General features: G+C 40.9%; 2 protein-coding genes across 2 annotated transcripts; one reads left to right on the top strand and one right to left on the bottom strand.

Annotated features, from left to right (window-relative positions):
* Positions 1 to 476: 476 nt before the first annotated feature.
* Positions 477 to 13,556, bottom strand: LOC5514622 (cilia- and flagella-associated protein 58). The gene is made up of 14 exons (XM_001634735.3): positions 13,399 to 13,556; positions 13,186 to 13,269; positions 12,600 to 12,964; positions 12,072 to 12,228; positions 5,567 to 5,761; positions 4,985 to 5,282; positions 4,795 to 4,877; positions 4,587 to 4,679; positions 4,249 to 4,446; positions 3,940 to 4,121; positions 3,315 to 3,589; positions 2,451 to 2,680; positions 1,567 to 1,925; positions 477 to 814 (listed from the first exon to the last, which is right to left on the bottom strand). Exons 1-14 carry the CDS (start codon positions 13,402 to 13,404, stop codon positions 694 to 696), a joined length of 2,646 nt encoding a protein of 881 aa, XP_001634785.2. The 5' UTR covers positions 13,405 to 13,556; the 3' UTR covers positions 477 to 693.
* An 801-nt stretch (positions 13,557 to 14,357) lies between these two features.
* Positions 14,358 to 18,906, top strand: LOC116619435 (transcription factor SOX-10). The gene has a single exon (XM_032384228.2). It carries the CDS (start codon positions 14,636 to 14,638, stop codon positions 15,986 to 15,988), a length of 1,353 nt encoding a protein of 450 aa, XP_032240119.2. The 5' UTR covers positions 14,358 to 14,635; the 3' UTR covers positions 15,989 to 18,906.
* The last annotated feature ends 114 nt before the right edge of the window (positions 18,907 to 19,020 follow it).

Raw genomic sequence — 19,020 nt, 5'->3', positions numbered from 1 at the left:
CCATGTCACACCTTGGACGTCACTGAACAACTTGAATGGGCTCATCGCTCAAGAACCTCATTTTGGTTTCAGCATAAAAAAGAAAGAGCTCTAAGGGAACAACCTATGCCAGAATTCGACTAATGCATAGAATAGTAAAGTCGTTTGTAGTTTTGATACGCCATTACCTCTCAATGCAGTTCAAGCTTGTATTGGGCTCTATTGTTTCGGTACCGAGGGCTGTGATTGGCCGCCTTATACAACGCGACCATTCAGAGGCTTTTTAAATTTGCTTTCAATTTCGCCACTTTGGGGATAAGGCTGTTTCCCAGGGTTATTTTCTTTTGTGGGTGAAACGGTGACAGAAAAGAAAAACTTGGGTTTCCGAAGATGATGGCTTAAAAGTTTTTTCGTTTCTTTGAATAGTAGGGCTATGTTTTGGCTGGATAATTTTCAGAATATCACGATTTTATATTCAAAGACATAACGAAACACGGTTGATGATATCCTGGGACACTTTTTATTTCATACATTTATACACAAAGGTATTCCTTAAATTTTACACGACTTTTATTTATACATCTGTATTCATTTTTGTAGACACAATAGTAAAAAGGAACCCCAATATACTTAAGCTAAGACGCATATTGTGCGAGAGAAAGAAGTTAGGTCATTCTATGTACACTTGTAAAAAATTAATCTATTTGTAAGTCTCTACGCGGTTGCTTTGGGGGATTGTCGGAGGTTGAAGCCGCCGCCAGTGAATCGAGGCCCGTCTGTCCTTTGTGGTACGAAGGCGGGTCCGGTGGCTTGTTGGATAGCACGCTCACGTTCCCTGTTGACCAAAACAACAAGCATTTAGTCGTGATAAACAAGGAATCGGGAAAAAACGGCACGTTATGGTAGGTACGCATGTCAGTGGCAAGTAGCGCAGACTCAAAGAATTTTGATCACCCACTCCTTTGTTTTTGTTAATCATTGAAAAAACAGCAGTTTATTCGCAAGGAAACTTCAAAATAACAATCTACGAATGAAGTCTGATATGTTATTAAAGATATTTGATTGAAAAAATCTTGGTTTATTTGCTTGAATTAGCCGATTGAAATGGATGCTTTGTGTGACTCGCCCTTGAGCGGGGGCATAAAATGGCGGCGTGATGGGCCTTGTATAAGAAGTAGCACAAGACAAGGCGTGGAGGTGTGTATCGCAAGTCCGTAATGACGTAAAGCTTTTGAATTAATGTCATACCAACGCTTTGAGAATAACTCAATGACTGAATTGCTCCCTTCGGTGACCCAATAAGGAATTCCATAAAGTGGTTAAAAAATCTTGGATTTAGACCAATATATCCCTACACAACTCAACCGTTTTCCCTAGTCTAGTTAGACAAGGCATTTTATGTTGGTGACCGACAGAAAGCCGGAAAAGCGGGATATGTGCAGTGGAAATGCAAGCGTTGTGAAAGGATGAGTTCAGCGCTACTTATTTGTGAGTCTAAAACTTATGAAAATTGGAGAGTTGTCTATTTGGCAGAATGGGTAATATGACCGTCTGAGATCCATTATATAATAATCAAAGCTGACGTACTTTGACTGTTGTTCTTTTCTCTTTTGCATGTAGTATTTCTTCTTGGCGTCCTGCAGCTCTTTAGCGAGTCGCTCGACTTCGTACTTGTACTCCTTGACCTGCGCCTCGTACATGTTCAACTCGGACGCCATGCCCTTCATCTGTTTCGTCTTCTCTTTTAACGTCTGCTGATAAATACTGAGTTGTTCTGCAACCTCGGGACCCGGTTGCCGAGCGAGGATTTGCTTCAGCTCCATGTAAAGTTTCTCCTTTTCTTGTATTAGCAGTTCTTTTTCGACGACCTCTTCGGTTTTCTGGATTAACCTTCTCTGTAAGGTTTGGATTTTCTGGATCATTTCGTAAGTGCTTGGGTCGCTTCCCTGTGTGTACAAAGAGGCCGGTTGAGTATGGGAGCTATTATCACTTAAAGCGCGGTGCACAAGTGGAGGAAGAAAAACAAACAAAGCTCGATACACCATAGGAAGCTATGAGTCGTGCTATACGCAAATATAATGGAAGGAATTCGTGAGTAACAATTCTTTCCACAGCAATGTGAGTAGTGTTTCAAGGGCAACTTTCATCAGTTGTCACCCACCCCTAGCATAAGGTCCTTTTTTGATGTACAGAGTTAGAGAGAGGGTTCATTAGTCAAACACTCATCTCCACCGTTTGTTTGTAGAGGGGGACGTACAACAGTATATTGACGTAGGCAGTGGCAACAGTTAGAGTACGGGGTTTCAATCAAAACAGTTTTTTTTAAAGCAATTTGGTCGTCTTTCTGAACTTTGTCTTGGTGGCCAGGGTAAGCGCGTGCCGCACTATAAGTGTTGTCAAAATCTTGTGATATCCGTGCAATGTGGTCAACTAAGCCGATCGGGTATTATTTTACGTAATGAGATACTGACCTCAAGTTTCCTCCATCGATGGATATTCATGGGGTTCTCTAACTCCTCTTCCAGCGCTTTACATCGCGTTCTCTCTCGTAGAAGTTCTCGCTGGTGGTGGTACACTTCACGCCGCAGGTCTTCCACGTTGGCCACGTTCTTTGTTAAGATGTTTTTCTCTCGGCGTAGCTTCTTAATCTCGAGTTTGAGTAGACGGATGTCCTCAAGTCGCTGTCTGTACTGGATTTCACCTGTTAATAAAACATCACTGTTTAGAAATCGCGAAGTAGTTCGAGTTTTAGTGATCGTGTTTCCAAAACTATTAAGGCAAAATTCGATATTGCTCGTGAATTACTTTATTTGCTATAGTTTCCCACTCCTGACACAAATAAATGCCGTGCAATATTTGTGAGCACTTAAAGTTAAAGGAGTAGGTGATTGCTCGTCCGTTTTGGAGGAAAGCTAAGTAAATACTATTAATTGTTATGACAACCATGACAATGGAGAGATAAATGTAAATGAATATAATGTGAATGTTACTAGTAATGTTTTACGCTCGTCACAGTGACGGCTTAAACAACAAATTCATTTCATCGGCAAATTCAAGCAAGCAACTGAGACACCTTCAATCAAATATTGATAATAAAATATCAGGCTTTCTAAAGGGAAACAGACCGTTTTTAAATGTATAAAACCAGCGCGTACGCAGGGGGTTGCGCTGGGTGCGCGCGCACGTCCCCTTGGCGACCCAAAAGTAGGTCACTTTGTTTTCCACATGATACCTATGACTGCGTACCCCACCCCCCCCCCCCCCCCTCAGCCAATCCTGGGTACGTTCCTGTAACAACACACAAAGAAGTGGCAGATTGATCATTTAAAACCCACCTTTGTTCAAGGTTGACTGCTGTATCTTGATCTTCTCGTAGAGCAGCGCCAACTCGTCGTTTCGCCGCACCAGTTGTGTTCCCAAGATGTCTCTTTCCCCGATCACCTGGTCCAGCTCTTTCTTCTGCCTCATCCTCTCTGCGTCAGCCTCGGAGATGATTTTCAGGAGCTTCCTCTCCTCTGCTTCCTGCTGCTCGATGTAAGCCTTAGACTCTGCTGCCTGTTGTTTCATTCTCTGAAGCTCAGCCTTGAGTGCATCCTTTTCTTTCTCCACTCTAGGATAAAGAAAAGAAATGTTTAGAATCATAGGGCTTTCTCAGCTATAAGATAAAGCTGAGATTGTTACAACAGACGGAAAATGTTTTTATTAATGCAGAAATAACGCCAGCTGCGATTTTCATACTTAGAAATGATTGCATGAATCAAAGAACTTCCTTCTCGGGATAAAGATACAAGCGATAAGATTCCATTTGTATGTTCTCTAGGTAAGTTGACTGGAACTGAAATAATGAGTGAGTAAAAACGTTTACTTTCCAAACAAAAGGAACGCTGTTTCATGTTTAGTTCTCGAACAAGATGATTAGCGTGAATTGGTTGATGGCAGAGAATCGACAGGTTATACTACCTCTGGTGCTCTAAGTGCTCTTTGACAAGGGTTGCCTCTTTGGCAGTGATCTCTTCCTTGAGTTGGTCTATCTGGTGATTCATGATCTTCAACTTGCGCTTCATCTCTGTTATCTCATCTTGGGACTCAATCAGGTTCTTGCTGTACAGATTACGGTCACTGCGGACAGCTTCGTACAGATTCTGGTAAACAACATAATGTTCTTTTAGGCAATTCCACAATTTTAACATCTTAACAAATCTTGAGCATCACTGGGGTATCACAAGACCTAATGCTGATGAGTAAACGCAGCTTTAATTAAAATGTTACCTGTTGCTGCTTCAGCTTGGTCTCAGCCTCTGCAATCTTCTTTTTGTAGTCAAAGATCTGCATCTCTCGGACCTTGACATCTTCCATGTGCTGTAAGACCTTCTGTGTCAGCTCACTGGCCTCATTAATGTATCTGTCACGCTCTTTCTCAAGCTGGTAGATAATCTTGCGCTGCTTCTGGGCCTCATCTTTATAGTTCTGAAAATCGTACCAGATACATGAGTACATAATAAAAACTTCCTTCTAGAATTACCAATTTCACGAACAAAAGTAGAAAGATTAAAGTATGCTGATAATTGTGCAAAAGCTTTGGATGTTCCAATGAGGCTGAAGCCTACCTGAATTTCTTGTTCCAAGTTCTTTTTCGTTTGTTCATGAAGTCGCACAAGACCAAGCTGTTTTTGTGTTGCACCTGCAGCTTTTAGAAGATTCTAAAAAATAAACAAAAAAAGCATTATAAATAAAGAACTAATAACAAAAATATCATAGAAATTGTTTAATCTAAATGGGAGAAAAAGGAAAAAAAAGAGTTTTTCTTTGAAGTACCTTATTCAAGATGTCTCTTTCCCGGACAAGGTCATCAATTGCCTTTTTGTCTTGCTCTGCTTGCTTCTTGCTAGCATCAAGCTCTATGCATAGAACAAAGTATTAGTGACAGTGCATTGTATGAATAAAAGCCAACATTTGACCAAAGTTTAGCTTTTCTACAGTTAACTGAATAATTGATTACTCATACCTTTCTCAAGGCCAGCAATTTGTCCTTTCAATGTCTCTTTTTGTTGTTCAACCTCAAGCTTTTGATCTTCAACAGCCCTCAATCGCCGTTGGATGGCTTCTCGCATTTTGGTCAGCCTAACGGTGTCCTGCTTCAGGGTGTTGATCTCATCTTCTTTGGCCTTTAGCTCAGCGGCTTTCTGTGTGTTCTCTGATGCTAGCTGGTCACAGTTCATCAGCTGCTGTTCAAAGTCTTGTTGTACTTTGGTTAATCTTGCATTTAGGAGATCTGTGTCCTTCATTGCTTTTTCATTTAGAGTCTAAATGAGATAGGAATAAGGCCATTACACACAAAAGTACTAGTTAAATGACAAATTGTTTATTAGGCTATGAGATGCTCATGTCAGCAGTGAATTCAATCCACTCCAATCAGTGTGAAACTTAACATATCCTTCGATTAGAGTAACTCAATTCCACCTTGAAAGTATAAAATAATACAGGGGTACTTTTTTTTTTTAATGTGAAAGCTTAAAACATTCAAAACAAAACAAGAATGTCAGACCAGTCAGATAAATGGAAATGTGAACTACTGCTATTAGCTCACCCTCTGTTCTTTGAGCTGTTGTTCTAGTTTTGCAATATCTTCCTGGTTACGCTGCAACTGGCTCTGTTTGGTCTTCAGCTCCGCCGTCTTGGACTCCAAGTCATTCTTGGATGTTTTCAGTTCTTTTTCCAACTTATCCTTCTTGCGTGCCTCTCGTTGAGCCTCATTACTTCTTACTTGGATATCTTCTTTGAGCTGAATAGAAGATAAGGCAAGTGAATTATAGTGTCTTTGTCAGTCACACCTTTGTTATTATTTTGATTTAATATCGGAAGGCGCATAATGTACTAAAATCTCGAAATAACCATCTGTAAAATTTGACACTTTATTTACCAAATTCAATCAGAAATATTGCATTGGCTTTCCCAAATCCGCCTATGGAAATGGGTGCTTTTTTGCACTTGGTGTTTTGCTAGGGTGACAAAATGACCGCTGACAGAGGCTGTTTTAGCACACACAGGCTGCACAGTGAATATTATATATTTATATAGGGGGCTTATCAGTGAAATTGTACCACCATGAAGATGGGGGGGGGTTGGACTACAAAGAAAAAGTTAATCATGTAGGGGGGGGGCTGGACTACAAAGAAAAAGTTAATCATGTAGGGAGGGGGCTGGACTACAAAGAAAAAAGTTAATCATGTAGGGGGGGGGGCTGGACTACAAAGAAAAAGTTAATCATGTAGGGGGGGGGGGCTGGACTACAAAGAAAAAGTTAATCATGTAGGGGGGGGGCTGGACTACAAAGAAAAAGTTAATCACGTAGGGGGGGGGGGCTGGACTACAAAGAAAAAGTTAATCATGTAGGGGGGGCTGGACTACAAAGAAAAAGTTAATCATGTAGGGGGGGGGCTGGACTACAAAGAAAAAGTTAATCACGTAGGGGGGGCTGGACTACAAAGAAAAAGTTAATCATGTAGGGGGGGGCTGGACTACAAAGAAAAAGTTAATCATGTAGGGGGGGCTGGACTACAAAGAAAAAGTTAATCATGTAGGGGGGGCTGGACTACAAAGAAAAAGTTAATCATGTAGGGGGGGCTGGACTACAAAGAAAAAGTTAATCATGTAGGGGGGGCTGGACTACAAAGAAAAAGTTAATCATGTAGGGAGGGGGCTGGACTACAAAGAAAAAGTTAATCATGTAGGGGGGGCTGGACTACAAAGAAAAAGAGGGGGGAGGGGGTGGACTACAAAGAAAAAGTCAATTGTGTAGGAGGGGGGTGGACTACAAAGAAAAAGTTAATCATGTAGGGGGGGGGGCTGGACTACAAAGAAAAAGTTAATCATGTAGGGGGGGGCTGGACTACAAAGAAAAAGTTAATCATGTAGGGGGGGCTGGACTACAAAGAAAAAGTTAATCATGTAGGGGGGGGGGCTGGACTACAAAGAAAAAGTTAATCATGTAGGGGGGGGCTGGACTACAAAGAAAAAGTTAATCATGTAGGGAGGGGGCTGGACTACAAAGAAAAAAGTTAATCATGTAGGGGGGGGGCTGGACTACAAAGAAAAAGTTAATCATGTAGGGGGGGGCTGGACTACAAAGAAAAAGTTAATCATGTAGGGGGGGGGGGCTGGACTACAAAGAAAAAGTTAATCATGTAGGGGGGGCTGGACTACAAAGAAAAAGTTAATCATGTAGGAGGGGGCTGGACTACAAAGAAAAAGTTAATCATGTAGGGGGGGGGGCTGGACTACAAAGAAAAAGTTAATCATGTAGGGGGGGGCTGGACTACAAAGAAAAAGTTAATCATGTAGGGGGGGGGGGCTGGACTACAAAGAAAAAGTTAATCATGTAGGGGGGGGCTGGACTACAAAGAAAAAGTTAATCATGTAGGAGGGGGCTGGACTACAAAGAAAAAAGTTAATCATGTAGGGGGGGGGGCTGGACTACAAAGAAAAAGTTAATCATGTAGGGGGGGGCTGGACTACAAAGAAAAAGTTAATCATGTAGGGGGGGGGGCTGGACTACAAAGAAAAAGTTAATCATGTAGGGGGGGGCTGGACTACAAAGAAAAAGTTAATCATGTAGGGGGGGGGCTGGACTACAAAGAAAAAGTTAATCATGTAGGGGGGGGGGCTGGACTACAAAGAAAAAGTTAATCATGTAGGGGGGGGCTGGACTACAAAGAAAAAGTTAATCATGTAGGAGGGGGCTGGACTACAAAGAAAAAGTTAATCATGTAGGGGCGGGCTGGACTACAAAGAAAAAGAGGGGGGTGGACTACAAAGAAAAAGTTAATTGTGTAGGAGGGGGGCTGGACTACAAAGAAAAAGTTAATCATGTAGGGGCGGGCTGGACTACAAAGAAAAAGAGGGGGGTGGACTACAAAGAAAAAGTTAATCATGTAGGGGCGGGCTGGACTACAAAGAAAAAGAGGGGGGTGGACTACAAAGAAAAAGTTAATCATGTAGGGGCGGGCTGGACTACAAAGAAAAAGAGGGGGGTGGACTACAAAGAAAAAGTTAATTGTGTAGGAGGGGGGTGGACTACAAAGAAAAAGTTAATCATGTAGGGGGGGGCTGGACTACAAAGAAAAAGTTAATCATGTAGGGGGGGGGGCTGGACTACAAAGAAAAAGTTAATCATGTAGGGAGGGGGCTGGACTACAAAGAAAAAGTTAATCATGTAGGGGGGGGCTGGACTACAAAGAAAAAGAGGGGGGTGGACTACAAAGAAAAAGTTAATTGTGTAGGAGGGGGGTGGACTACAAAGAAAAAGTTAATCATGTAGGGGGGGGCTGGACTACAAAGAAAAAGTTAATCATGTAGGGGGGGGCTGGACTACAAAGAAAAAGTTAATCATGTAGGGGGGGCTGGACTACAAAGAAAAAGTTAATCATGTAGGGGGGGGGCTGGACTACAAAGAAAAAGTTAATCATGTAGGGGGGGGCTTGACTACAAAGAAAAAGTTAATCATGTAGGGAGGGGGCTGGACTACAAAGAAAAAAGTTAATCATGTAGGGGGGGGCTGGACTACAAAGAAAAAGTTCATCATGTAGGGGGGGGGCTGGACTACAAAGAAAAAGTTAATCATGTAGGGGGGGGGCTGGACTACAAAGAAAAAGTTAATCATGTAGGGGGGGCTGGACTACAAAGAAAAAGTTAATCATGTAGGAGGGGGCTGGACTACAAAGAAAAAGTTAATCATGTAGGGGGGGCTGGACTACAAAGAAAAAGTTAATCATGTAGGGGGGGCTGGACTACAAAGAAAAAGTTAATCATGTAGGGGGGGCTGGACTACAAAGAAAAAGTTAATCATGTAGGAGGGGGCTGGACTACAAAGAAAAAGTTAATCATGTAGGGGGGGCTGGACTACAAAGAAAAAGTTAATTGTGTAGGGGGAGGGGGGGTGGACTACAAAGAAAAAGTTAATTGTGTAGGGGGGGCTGGACTACAAAGAAAAAGTTAATCATGTAGGGGGGGGGCTGGACTACAAAGAAAAAGTTAATCATGTAGGGGGGGGGCTGGATTACAAAGAAAAAGTTAATCATGTAGGGGGGGCTGGACTACAAAGAAAAAGTTAATCATGTAGGGGGGGCTGGACTACAAAGAAAAAGTTAATCATGTAGGGAGGGGGCTGGACTACAAAGAAAAAGTTAATCATGTAGGGGGGGGGTGGACTACAAAGAAAAAGTTAATCATGTAGGGGGGGGGGTGGACTACAAAGAAAAAGTTAATCATGTAGGGGGGGGGGTGGACTACAAAGAAAAAGTTAATCATGTAGGGGGGGGGTGGACTACAAAGAAAAAGTTAATCATGTAGGGGGGGGGTGGACTACAAAGAAAAAGTTAATCATGTAGGGGGGGGGTGGACTACAAAGAAAAAGTTAATCATGTAGGGGGGGGCTGGACTACAAAGAAAAAGTTAATCATGTAGGAGGGGGCTGGACTACAAAGAAAAAGTTAATCATGTAGGGGGGGGCTGGACTACAAAGAAAAAGTTAATCATGTAGGGGGGGGGCTGGATTACAAAGAAAAAGTTAATCATGTAGGGGGGGCTGGACTACAAAGAAAAAGTTAATCATGTAGGGGGGGCTGGACTACAAAGAAAAAGTTAATCATGTAGGGGGGGCTGGACTACAAAGAAAAAGTTAATTGTGTAGGGGGGAGGGGGTGGACTACAAAGAAAAACTTAATTGTGTAGGGGGGAGGGGGGGCTGGACTACAAAGAAAAAGTTAATCATGTAGGGAGGGGGCTGGACTACAAATAAAAAGTTAATCATGTAGGGGGGGGCTGGACTACAAAGAAAAAGTTAATCATGTAGGGGGGGGGGGCTGGACTACAAAGAAAAAGTTAATCATGTAGGGGGGGCTGGACTACAAAGAAAAAGTTAATCACGTAGGGGGGGGGCTGGACTACAAAGAAAAAGTTAATCATGTAGGGGGGGCTGGACTACAAAGAAAAAGTTAATCACGTAGGGGGGGGGCTGGACTACAAAGAAAAAGTTAATCATGTAGGGGGGGGCTGGACTACAAAGAAAAAGTTAATCATGTAGGGGGGGCTGGACTACAAAGAAAAAGTTAATCATGTAGGGGGGGCTGGACTACAAAGAAAAAGTTAATTGTGTAGGGGGGAGGGGGTGGACTACAAAGAAAAACTTAATTGTGTAGGGGGGAGGGGGGCTGGACTACAAAGAAAAAGTTAATCATGTAGGGAGGGGGCTGGACTACAAATAAAAAGTTAATCATGTAGGGGGGCTGGACTACAAAGAAAAAGTTAATCATGTAGGGGGGGGCTGGACTACAAAGAAAAAGTTAATCATGTAGGGGGGGCTGGACTACAAAGAAAAAGTTAATCATGTAGGGGGGGCTGGACTACAAAGAAAAAGTTAATTGTGTAGGGGGGAGGGGGTGGACTACAAAGAAAAACTTAATTGTGTAGGGGGGAGGGGGGGCTGGACTACAAAGAAAAAGTTAATCATGTAGGGAGGGGGCTGGACTACAAATAAAAAGTTAATCATGTAGGGGGGGTGGACTACAAAGAAAAAGTTAATCATGTAGGGGGGGCTGGACTACAAAGAAAAAGTTAATCATGTAGGGGGGGGCTGGACTACAAAGAAAAAGTTAATCATGTAGGGGGGGGGCTGGATTACAAAGAAAAAGTTAATTATGTAGGGGGGGGGGGTGCTGGACTACAAAGAAAAAGTTAATCATGTAGGGGGGGCTGGACTACAAAGAAAAAGTTAATCATGTAGGGGGGGGGGGCTGGACTACAAAGAAAAAGTTAATCATGTAGGGGGGGGGCTGGACTACAAAGAAAAAGTTAATCATGTAGGGGGGGCTGGACTACAAAGAAAAAGTTAATCATGTAGGAGGGGGCTGGACTACAAAGAAAAAGTTAATCATGTAGGGGGGGGGCTGGACTACAAAGAAAAAGTTAATCATGTAGGGGGGGCTGGACTACAAAGAAAAAGTTAATCACGTAGGGGGGGGCTGGACTACAAAGAAAAAGTTAATCATGTAGGGGGGGCTGGACTACAAAGAAAAAGTTAATCACGTAGGGGGGGGGCTGGACTACAAAGAAAAAGTTAATCATGTAGGGGGGGGCTGGACTACAAAGAAAAAGTTAATCATGTAGGGGGGGCTGGACTACAAAGAAAAAGTTAATCATGTAGGGGGGGCTGGACTACAAAGAAAAAGTTAATTGTGTAGGGGGGAGGGGGTGGACTACAAAGAAAAACTTAATTGTGTAGGGGGGAGGGGGGGCTGGACTACAAAGAAAAAGTTAATCATGTAGGGAGGGGGCTGGACTACAAATAAAAAGTTAATCATGTAGGGGGGGTGGACTACAAAGAAAAAGTTAATCATGTAGGGGGGGCTGGACTACAAAGAAAAAGTTAATCATGTAGGGGGGGGGCTGGACTACAAAGAAAAAGTTAATCATGTAGGGGGGGGGGGCTGGATTACAAAGAAAAAGTTAATTATGTAGGGGGGGGGGTGCTGGACTACAAAGAAAAAGTTAATCATGTAGGGGGGGCTGGACTACAAAGAAAAAGTTAATCATGTAGGGGGGGCTGGACTACAAAGAAAAAGTTAATCATGTAGGGGGGGGTGCTGGACTACAAAGAAAAAGTTAATCATGTAGGGGGGGGGGGGCTTACCGCCCTGACACAAAACTTTTCAAGATTGGTTTAGCTTGTTGATCCTAGAAAATATTGAGTGTAAATGTACATTTATGCTTAGGAATTCCAATCAATCAACAACATGCTTTATGGCTTCTTTCTATCAAAAGCCTTGAGATTAGCAACACTTAGATGGCTTTTATAAATACTCCCAAGAAATTTCTCATTTGATTTACATGTGCAACCTTCTCAAAACTAGTGGGCTGCCGACACAACAAGCCACCTTCTCTGAAAGTTTGTTTGTTTCCATTCAGACAGAAATTACTATTATTACTATTAAGGAAAAAGAAACCTTCAGTAGCCAAACCGCCTCTAAACTCATAATGACCTGCTCCTCAAAACCATTTTGTTACATGTGTACATATTTAGTTTATCTGTGAATTACCTCAGCGATCTTCATTTCTGCTTCCTCCCTGTCCTGTTCAGCCTTTTGCTGCCTAGAGGTTGCATTACTCAGTTCATCTCTTAGCTTAGTGATCTCAGAAAGCTTCTCATCTCTGTCTTTGGTTAGATCATCCTTGATTTTAAGCAATTCATTCACACTGAAAGGAACAAATAATACACATGTCACAAATGTGAATAAAAATAGCAAACCTTAACATATAACATAATGATGATATCTTTATAGGTTATAAAAAAGGTGTCTCCTAAACCCCTCCCCTTTCTCCTGGACAAGCTTTTTTAGCTGTGACATTTGGCTTTGTCTTGATTAGCACTGAATAATAATAATAATATTTTTTGAACCGCATAGACCAAGAGATGTATGGGGGAAACAAGCTTTTTTCCCTAACAAATAAAGAGTGAGGAATGAGACATGCCCCTATACGAAAAACTTATGGCCTGAGGCATAACATTTAATGATAGTCTCATATGATTCACATAAAGTCTCCATGCTGCATATCATTCAAATCACCTGTGATCCTGCCCCATTGTTAAGCCTGCTCCTTGCTCGACAAGTTTACTCAAATTAGCTATCTCAAGCTTCAGAGACTGGATGGTCTCCCTGGCTCTTTGCTCCTTGTCGTGAGCGGCATCCACCATCTTCCATGCCTTTTCGATCTCCTTCTTAAGTGAGGCAATGGTTGTCTGATCTTCTTGGGAGAGCTTCAGAGCAGTCTGAACTTTTGCTGCATTGGCAACTATTTCGGCATTCAGCTCACGACACTTCTGCATAAGTCGCTTCTCGCTCTCGTGAGATTTCTTTAGTGCTCTGTGAAGTTTTTCATATTCGACACGGAACTTCTCCAAGCTTTTGTCTCCCATGAGTTCTCCAAGGACCTATAAATAGCATAAAAATTAAATATCATACACCGAAGCTATTGACTGCTTGCACGGGATTGACATATAGCTACCAGAACGCAAAATGCCTCACATGTGAATGTTCGTATTACTGTATACCATAAGGTTACAAAAACGAATAAGCTCAAAATGTTATGATCGATTACAAAACTTTGCTTTACTAAATAGCCCTACTTTCTTGAGTTAAGATAACGCCATACCTCTTGGAAATCACGTTCCAAAGCTTCGAAGGCATTTTCTTCCAGCGCTGGCTTCTCCTTAGACTCCTGTACTTTCTTGTCTGCCTATAATACAAGTGAAACTTCAATTCAGTGAAGGCTTTTTTTTATATCAGGACAGCTTCGAAAATACGAATGCTCGTCCAATACCAAAAATCACAAATAACAGTAAAATAAGTGCTCTATTATAATTACCTCCATTTCAAGGGAATCCTTTCCTCGAATCTTAAAATATTTCTTTCTCTTAAAGCTGTTTCCAACTGTTTTGCCAGGGTATTTTCGTAGGAAATGATTTTTCTCCACTGCTCTCTATTCAAAATGGCCGACTTTGCTGTTACTGTTGCTGTGGTAACAGCTGTTTCGCAAATACTCATCCCCAGGCTTAACGGCTAAACAAACAAAGGAACACCAAAAACTACTTTTTAATCAGAAAAGATGACCAATCTACAGAAAAGAACGAAAATGTGATCTTATTAGTTATATTTTAGACTACGAGTATTTCTGTATGCATATATCTCTAAAATTCGAGAAAATCTTTAGAAATTATATTATCTTATGTTTGAAATACAAAAACTGGTACCTTTGGCAGAGTCGGGTGAAATAACGTTCACAAAAACTCCTTTACGATATAGTTCCAAGTTTTTTCAACAACTTTACCAGTATTTCAATAGTTAGGTGTCTGCTCTGCAGCATTACAGCAAAGCAGCTGTTCTTTGAGAGATCGCATATATCAAATTTATTATGCAATAAATCATAATATTCTTTCAATTTTTTTTATCCTTTGTTGTTCCGTCGCGAAATAGTCACTTATCATCTGTTCAAAGATGCGGTTTAATATTTTGTTCCTGTGATGGGGCATTTATTCTCAGTAATATGGTCAGATGGTTGAGTATCGCGACTTTCATCTGGTCTTTTGTCGTGCCGTCTACCAATCAATACCTCAGTGTTGACAATGACCTTTTGTGAAATGACAAGCAGCATTATTCAGCGTCGGGGTGCCCGGAATAATTAGCTTGAGGCAAGCCGCGAATGTCTAACAGAGAACAATGCAGTGCCGGCGATCCGCGATGACGGCTTTTGTTTGGCATTTCCTATAATCAAGCATACTTTCGATTCCTAGCATTCTATTGGCTCCTAGCACACAATGAGCTACTCATACACAAACGAAAGCGCATATTATTCGCTCGCCATTGTTTGAAGTCGGAGCGAGGATTTCTTTCATTCGCTATTTAAACTTCTGTTCACAATTTAGTATTTCGCCTGGGAAAGCGCTTTAAACTGAAGAATTGAAGATTTCCCCATAAATTTAGGAGTTTTTCCGGACCACCAAAGCGTGTTTTCTAGCATTATCACGTGTCTACCACGTCACGTGATAGAATTCTGTCAGTTTTGGCCGCCTGAGTTTGATGTTTGAGTTGAATTTGCGACCAAAATGGCGGCTACACCAACGACGAATGACCAAGCAATAGCCGTAAACGGGCCAGAGAACCCAGGGGAAGTCAAGATAGAAAAGGTAGAACAACCTAAGACGAGCGACCAGAACTTTAATTGGAAATTATCGACAACGGATGGCGTGTTAGTGCAGTCGAATGCAGTACACAGCACTCTGGGCGATCCCGAAAGCAGCAACGAAGTAAATAGTGTAGTAGTGTCCGATTGTCCTCAAATAGACGCAAGTCTGAACGTGAGTGGATTGCCTGTAAAGACGCAGATTATGCCGGGACCTTACAGTGAGGTTCAGCTACCTAAAAAGGATCCAAAAGTCAAGCGTCCTATGAATTCGTTCATGGTTTGGGCTCAATCGGCACGACGAAAGCTCGCGGAACAATATCCTCATGTTCATAACGCTGAGTTGAGTAAAATGTTAGGTAAACTCTGGAGGATGCTGTCTGCAGCAGAAAAGCAACCATACGTAGACGAAGCCGCAAGGCTAGATAAACGACACAAAGAAGACCACCCGGACTACAAATACCGACCACGAAGACGGCAAAAATCGCTAAAGAGAGCGTACGGTCAACCACCACGGGTTGTCACAAACTGGGCGATTCAGCACGCGCAAGACCACTTTAAAACGCAAGTTAATGGTACTACAGCACCTATAACATCGCCCAATACCCCCACAGTGCTGACTCAACAAGTGAACACGGCGCAGGCATTACCCCAGACTGTAAACACTGCTGCCGGTACTTTGACTTACGCTCCTCTTGGTAGCGTTACAGGGTTTGTGCCCGGTGGGAGCATGATCATACGGCCGACATTCGTTACTACGACCGGTGCGCCTGTTAGCATAGGATCTGGTGCTACGGTGGCTATCCCACAAGGGGTAACTGTACAAGCTATCAGACCACCTAGTATGACGGTTACTGTAGCTTCAAGCCTCGGTACGCCAACCTACGCTATTCCCATTTCACAATACGCAAACGCACCGATACTTGTGGCAACTGGAATGAACAATCTAATTCCCAGCACCCTTGTCGCAAGCACGGAACATAATGCGGAGAAAGCGAACGAAGCGGGACTTGTAGTAGTCGCTGCCCCGAACAATATACAAAGTCAACACGAGGGATTTAATTCTCTGACCGAAGGTGATGGGAGCGACGAAGAAGCGCGGTCGAACGCGGGCACGCCAAATGCGAATGCTATTGTTAACCCAGACCTGCACGCGAAGAACAATAACGTAAGAACTGGTGTCGAACACGAGTCCACCTCGTCTACCAGTATCCCTCAAGTTACCGAACACCAACCAAGTATTGAAGTGAAAGCAGAACAAGGTTGTAGAATATAATTTTTAACGTTTCTATTTTAGCAAGCTGGGTGTCTTCAAGTGAGCTATTGTGTTTGTGTGAGTAGCATGTGATCCAATGTTCGATGGAACAATTGATCGTTTCATTTTGCCAGTTCACTTGTTTATTTATTAACTCAAAGTAAAAATTTGTAAGGTGCTCTTTACGCTTTTTCTAGGTATTTGTCGTATCTAACTCTTTTTGATCTCAGCATTTATAAAACGGGTTATTTCGTTAAAACTTTTGGCGCTTAATTTCGCAATGGCCGCAGATGTGCCTAGGACTCGTGTGTAGAAGTATAAGATACATGGACCGTATAAAAGCATAAATTGTCAATATTTCAAAAAAAGTTCTTTAATTTCTTAAATGATACCTAATAGCCTTTTTTTGCATTTTTACTTCCCCAGAAGCAAGTTGGCTATTGTTGCCAGTTATTGGACTTTTCAGACAATATTTGCATTTGATAATATTACACATGGCTGGACTTTTTATCAAATGATTACGTTAAAACCTTTCTGTCTTTTTCAGATTCCGTGGGTAAGTTAATAAACTCTTGAGTACAGAACAGTCAAGTCCAGTGTATATTGAAAAATATAAGGAAACATCTTTAAGCATTTTTATGATTCTGGTTTCTAGGTACACCATATTTTTTTTCATATTTTTTCATTTTTACAAATGTCCGTTTTTATGACACACTATTAAAAGTGGTTTTAATAGTGACTTTGTAACCTATTGAAAATAGTATTCATTTTCCCCAAAGTCGCAACCACATTTTCTATTAATATGCCTGACTTTAACGTTTTGCTAGACCAAAGGTTTGAAAGGTAGCTCTAAATGTATGCAAAAAGGTTTTGAGGTTGTCCTTGTATTTGAGACATTAATTCTTAGTTGACAGCAAATGATTTAGTGAAAGAACTTTCAAAGTATTGGCTCATTGTTTTATCAACAGTTTTAGCATCTCCAGCCATCTTATATTATATGATTTATGAAAGCTCTTTGACGTAACTTTTTGTTAATTTACTTGATCACATAGGCATTTTAGTTTTTCAGGCTCTTAGACCCCATACCTGCATATCTGTTTTCATTTGAAATGGTCCACTTAAAACACATAAGGTTTACATCGCATGTGTCTGCCTACTCTTTTCCATGTTTGCATCGCTTAAATAAAGTGAGTCACGTCATCATTTTTTGGCCGTCCAAATGGATCTGAAAGGGTAGTTTTTGAGAGCAGTTTCCAAACAGATATAGGGGTCTTAGCCAACATTCTGCAAACCCTTTTCAACAAAAATTAACTCCTTCACCACCAGCTTATGGCAGTAAATTCTTAAATTGTTTAGATAACACCCATCAAAGTACTGATAGATGAGTACTGATTCAATTTACAGAAGATGAGATCATTTTTTATTGGAATTCCTCACTGAAGATCTGCAGAACATTAAAACTGGCAGTAAATGGTGATGTTTTGCAATCATAGCCATATAATTTCAGTAAGGCAAGCAATGTTCATGACTGCGCTACCACACTGTTCTATAAAGAGCCGCTAGTTACTACTTATTTAAGTCTCATAGTTTTTCGGACAAGTGCATACAGTAAGCTGATGTGGAATTTTGACTATATTTTCGTATGACAAATGTTTAGCTTTATGTGTTTAACCTTAACAAATTCTCCTAAAGTTGTTGTTTTCAACTATTCCGTCTGTCACTTACCTCTGCCTTATTCTGCAGTCTTAATTCTAATGTAGGGGCTGATTGATTAGCTTAAGAAGTAGGTAGTCCAGGAAAACCACAAATTCTCAATTTTGCTCTGGTTTGAAGTATTTCCTTCTATTTATGACTCCTTGTAGTTGTTCTTGGCTAAGCAGCACAGGTTTTGACAAGTTCAATGCAATGTACAATGTTAGCAAAAGATTACTCTGTTTATCATTTTGTATTCTTATCTTGCAGAAATTATGTAATCGATGAGTTAATGAAGTTAATTAATGCATTATTTACTCATTAGGTATTAGCCATAAATGTGTGTTATAAGAATTTTTATCATATTTATTTGACAAAAACTGCACAAGACAGGGGAAAGTCTTATGAGCTGTGTTTCTTTCAGTAATGTTTGCAAAATGGCTTCAAAGCAGTGTATCAGGCTAACACATTGACAGGCACACAGGCCAAGAAGGTTTGGCCATGTGATGCTTATCCTGATTATACAATTTTAGTGATTATATTTAGAATATTGTAAGATATCTGTATGGCTTTGTCTTACATGTAAATATATATGTATATATTGGTATCACATAGAAATATGATTAATGTTATAAGGAAAATTTTGAATTAAAAAGACTTTTATTTAGTTTGAAAATAATTATAGACTAATATGCGTTTAGTTATAGTTTTAGTCAAAGTATCCTGGCTTTGTTTCCATACTTTTATCTATGTAATAGTTGGACTACCATTAACCCGGCTATCTGGTAATGTGACATGATACCTTGGACACGTTGCTTTTTTGACTGTATAAAGATTTGTACATTTTACTGAACTATTTCTTAAAGCAATGTAAAGGTTTACTGCATTCTATTTTAAGTTAGATCAACAAGGGTTAACCCGATGCTATATACCTACATATAGTTACTATGTAACTAAAAGTGTAACTCGTAACTACGTGTGTTGTATGTAATTTTGATCGGTTCCTGGGATTTAATCTAACTGTTGATTATGTAAGACATCAGTAGGAGTAGAGTGGTTTTCAAAATCCCGTGAAATTCTAGTTTATTTAGTACTAATACACTGTAATGTGTTATCTTTTGTTCTAGCTTGACTATTACACTGTAACAATCACATTTTGTTTCACGGGATTTTGAAAACTACTCGAATGACTCGTGCACATATAGTGTATAAGAAGGATAACATATTAAAGATTTCTTGTTTCGTGATGTGTCATTATTTTTGTTTCTTATTTGAGAAAGGCTTTTTTGGTGTTGTCAGTGGCGTTTATATTTTTGTGAACTTCTGGTAATTTGTCGTGGCTAGCAGATAAAAGGACTTCC

This window comes from Nematostella vectensis, chromosome 6, assembly GCF_932526225.1.
Source record: "Nematostella vectensis chromosome 6, jaNemVect1.1, whole genome shotgun sequence".
Lineage (NCBI taxonomy): Eukaryota > Metazoa > Cnidaria > Anthozoa > Actiniaria > Edwardsiidae > Nematostella > Nematostella vectensis.
Note: the sequence above shows the minus strand (reverse complement) of the source record. Positions and strands in the feature narration are given on the sequence as shown.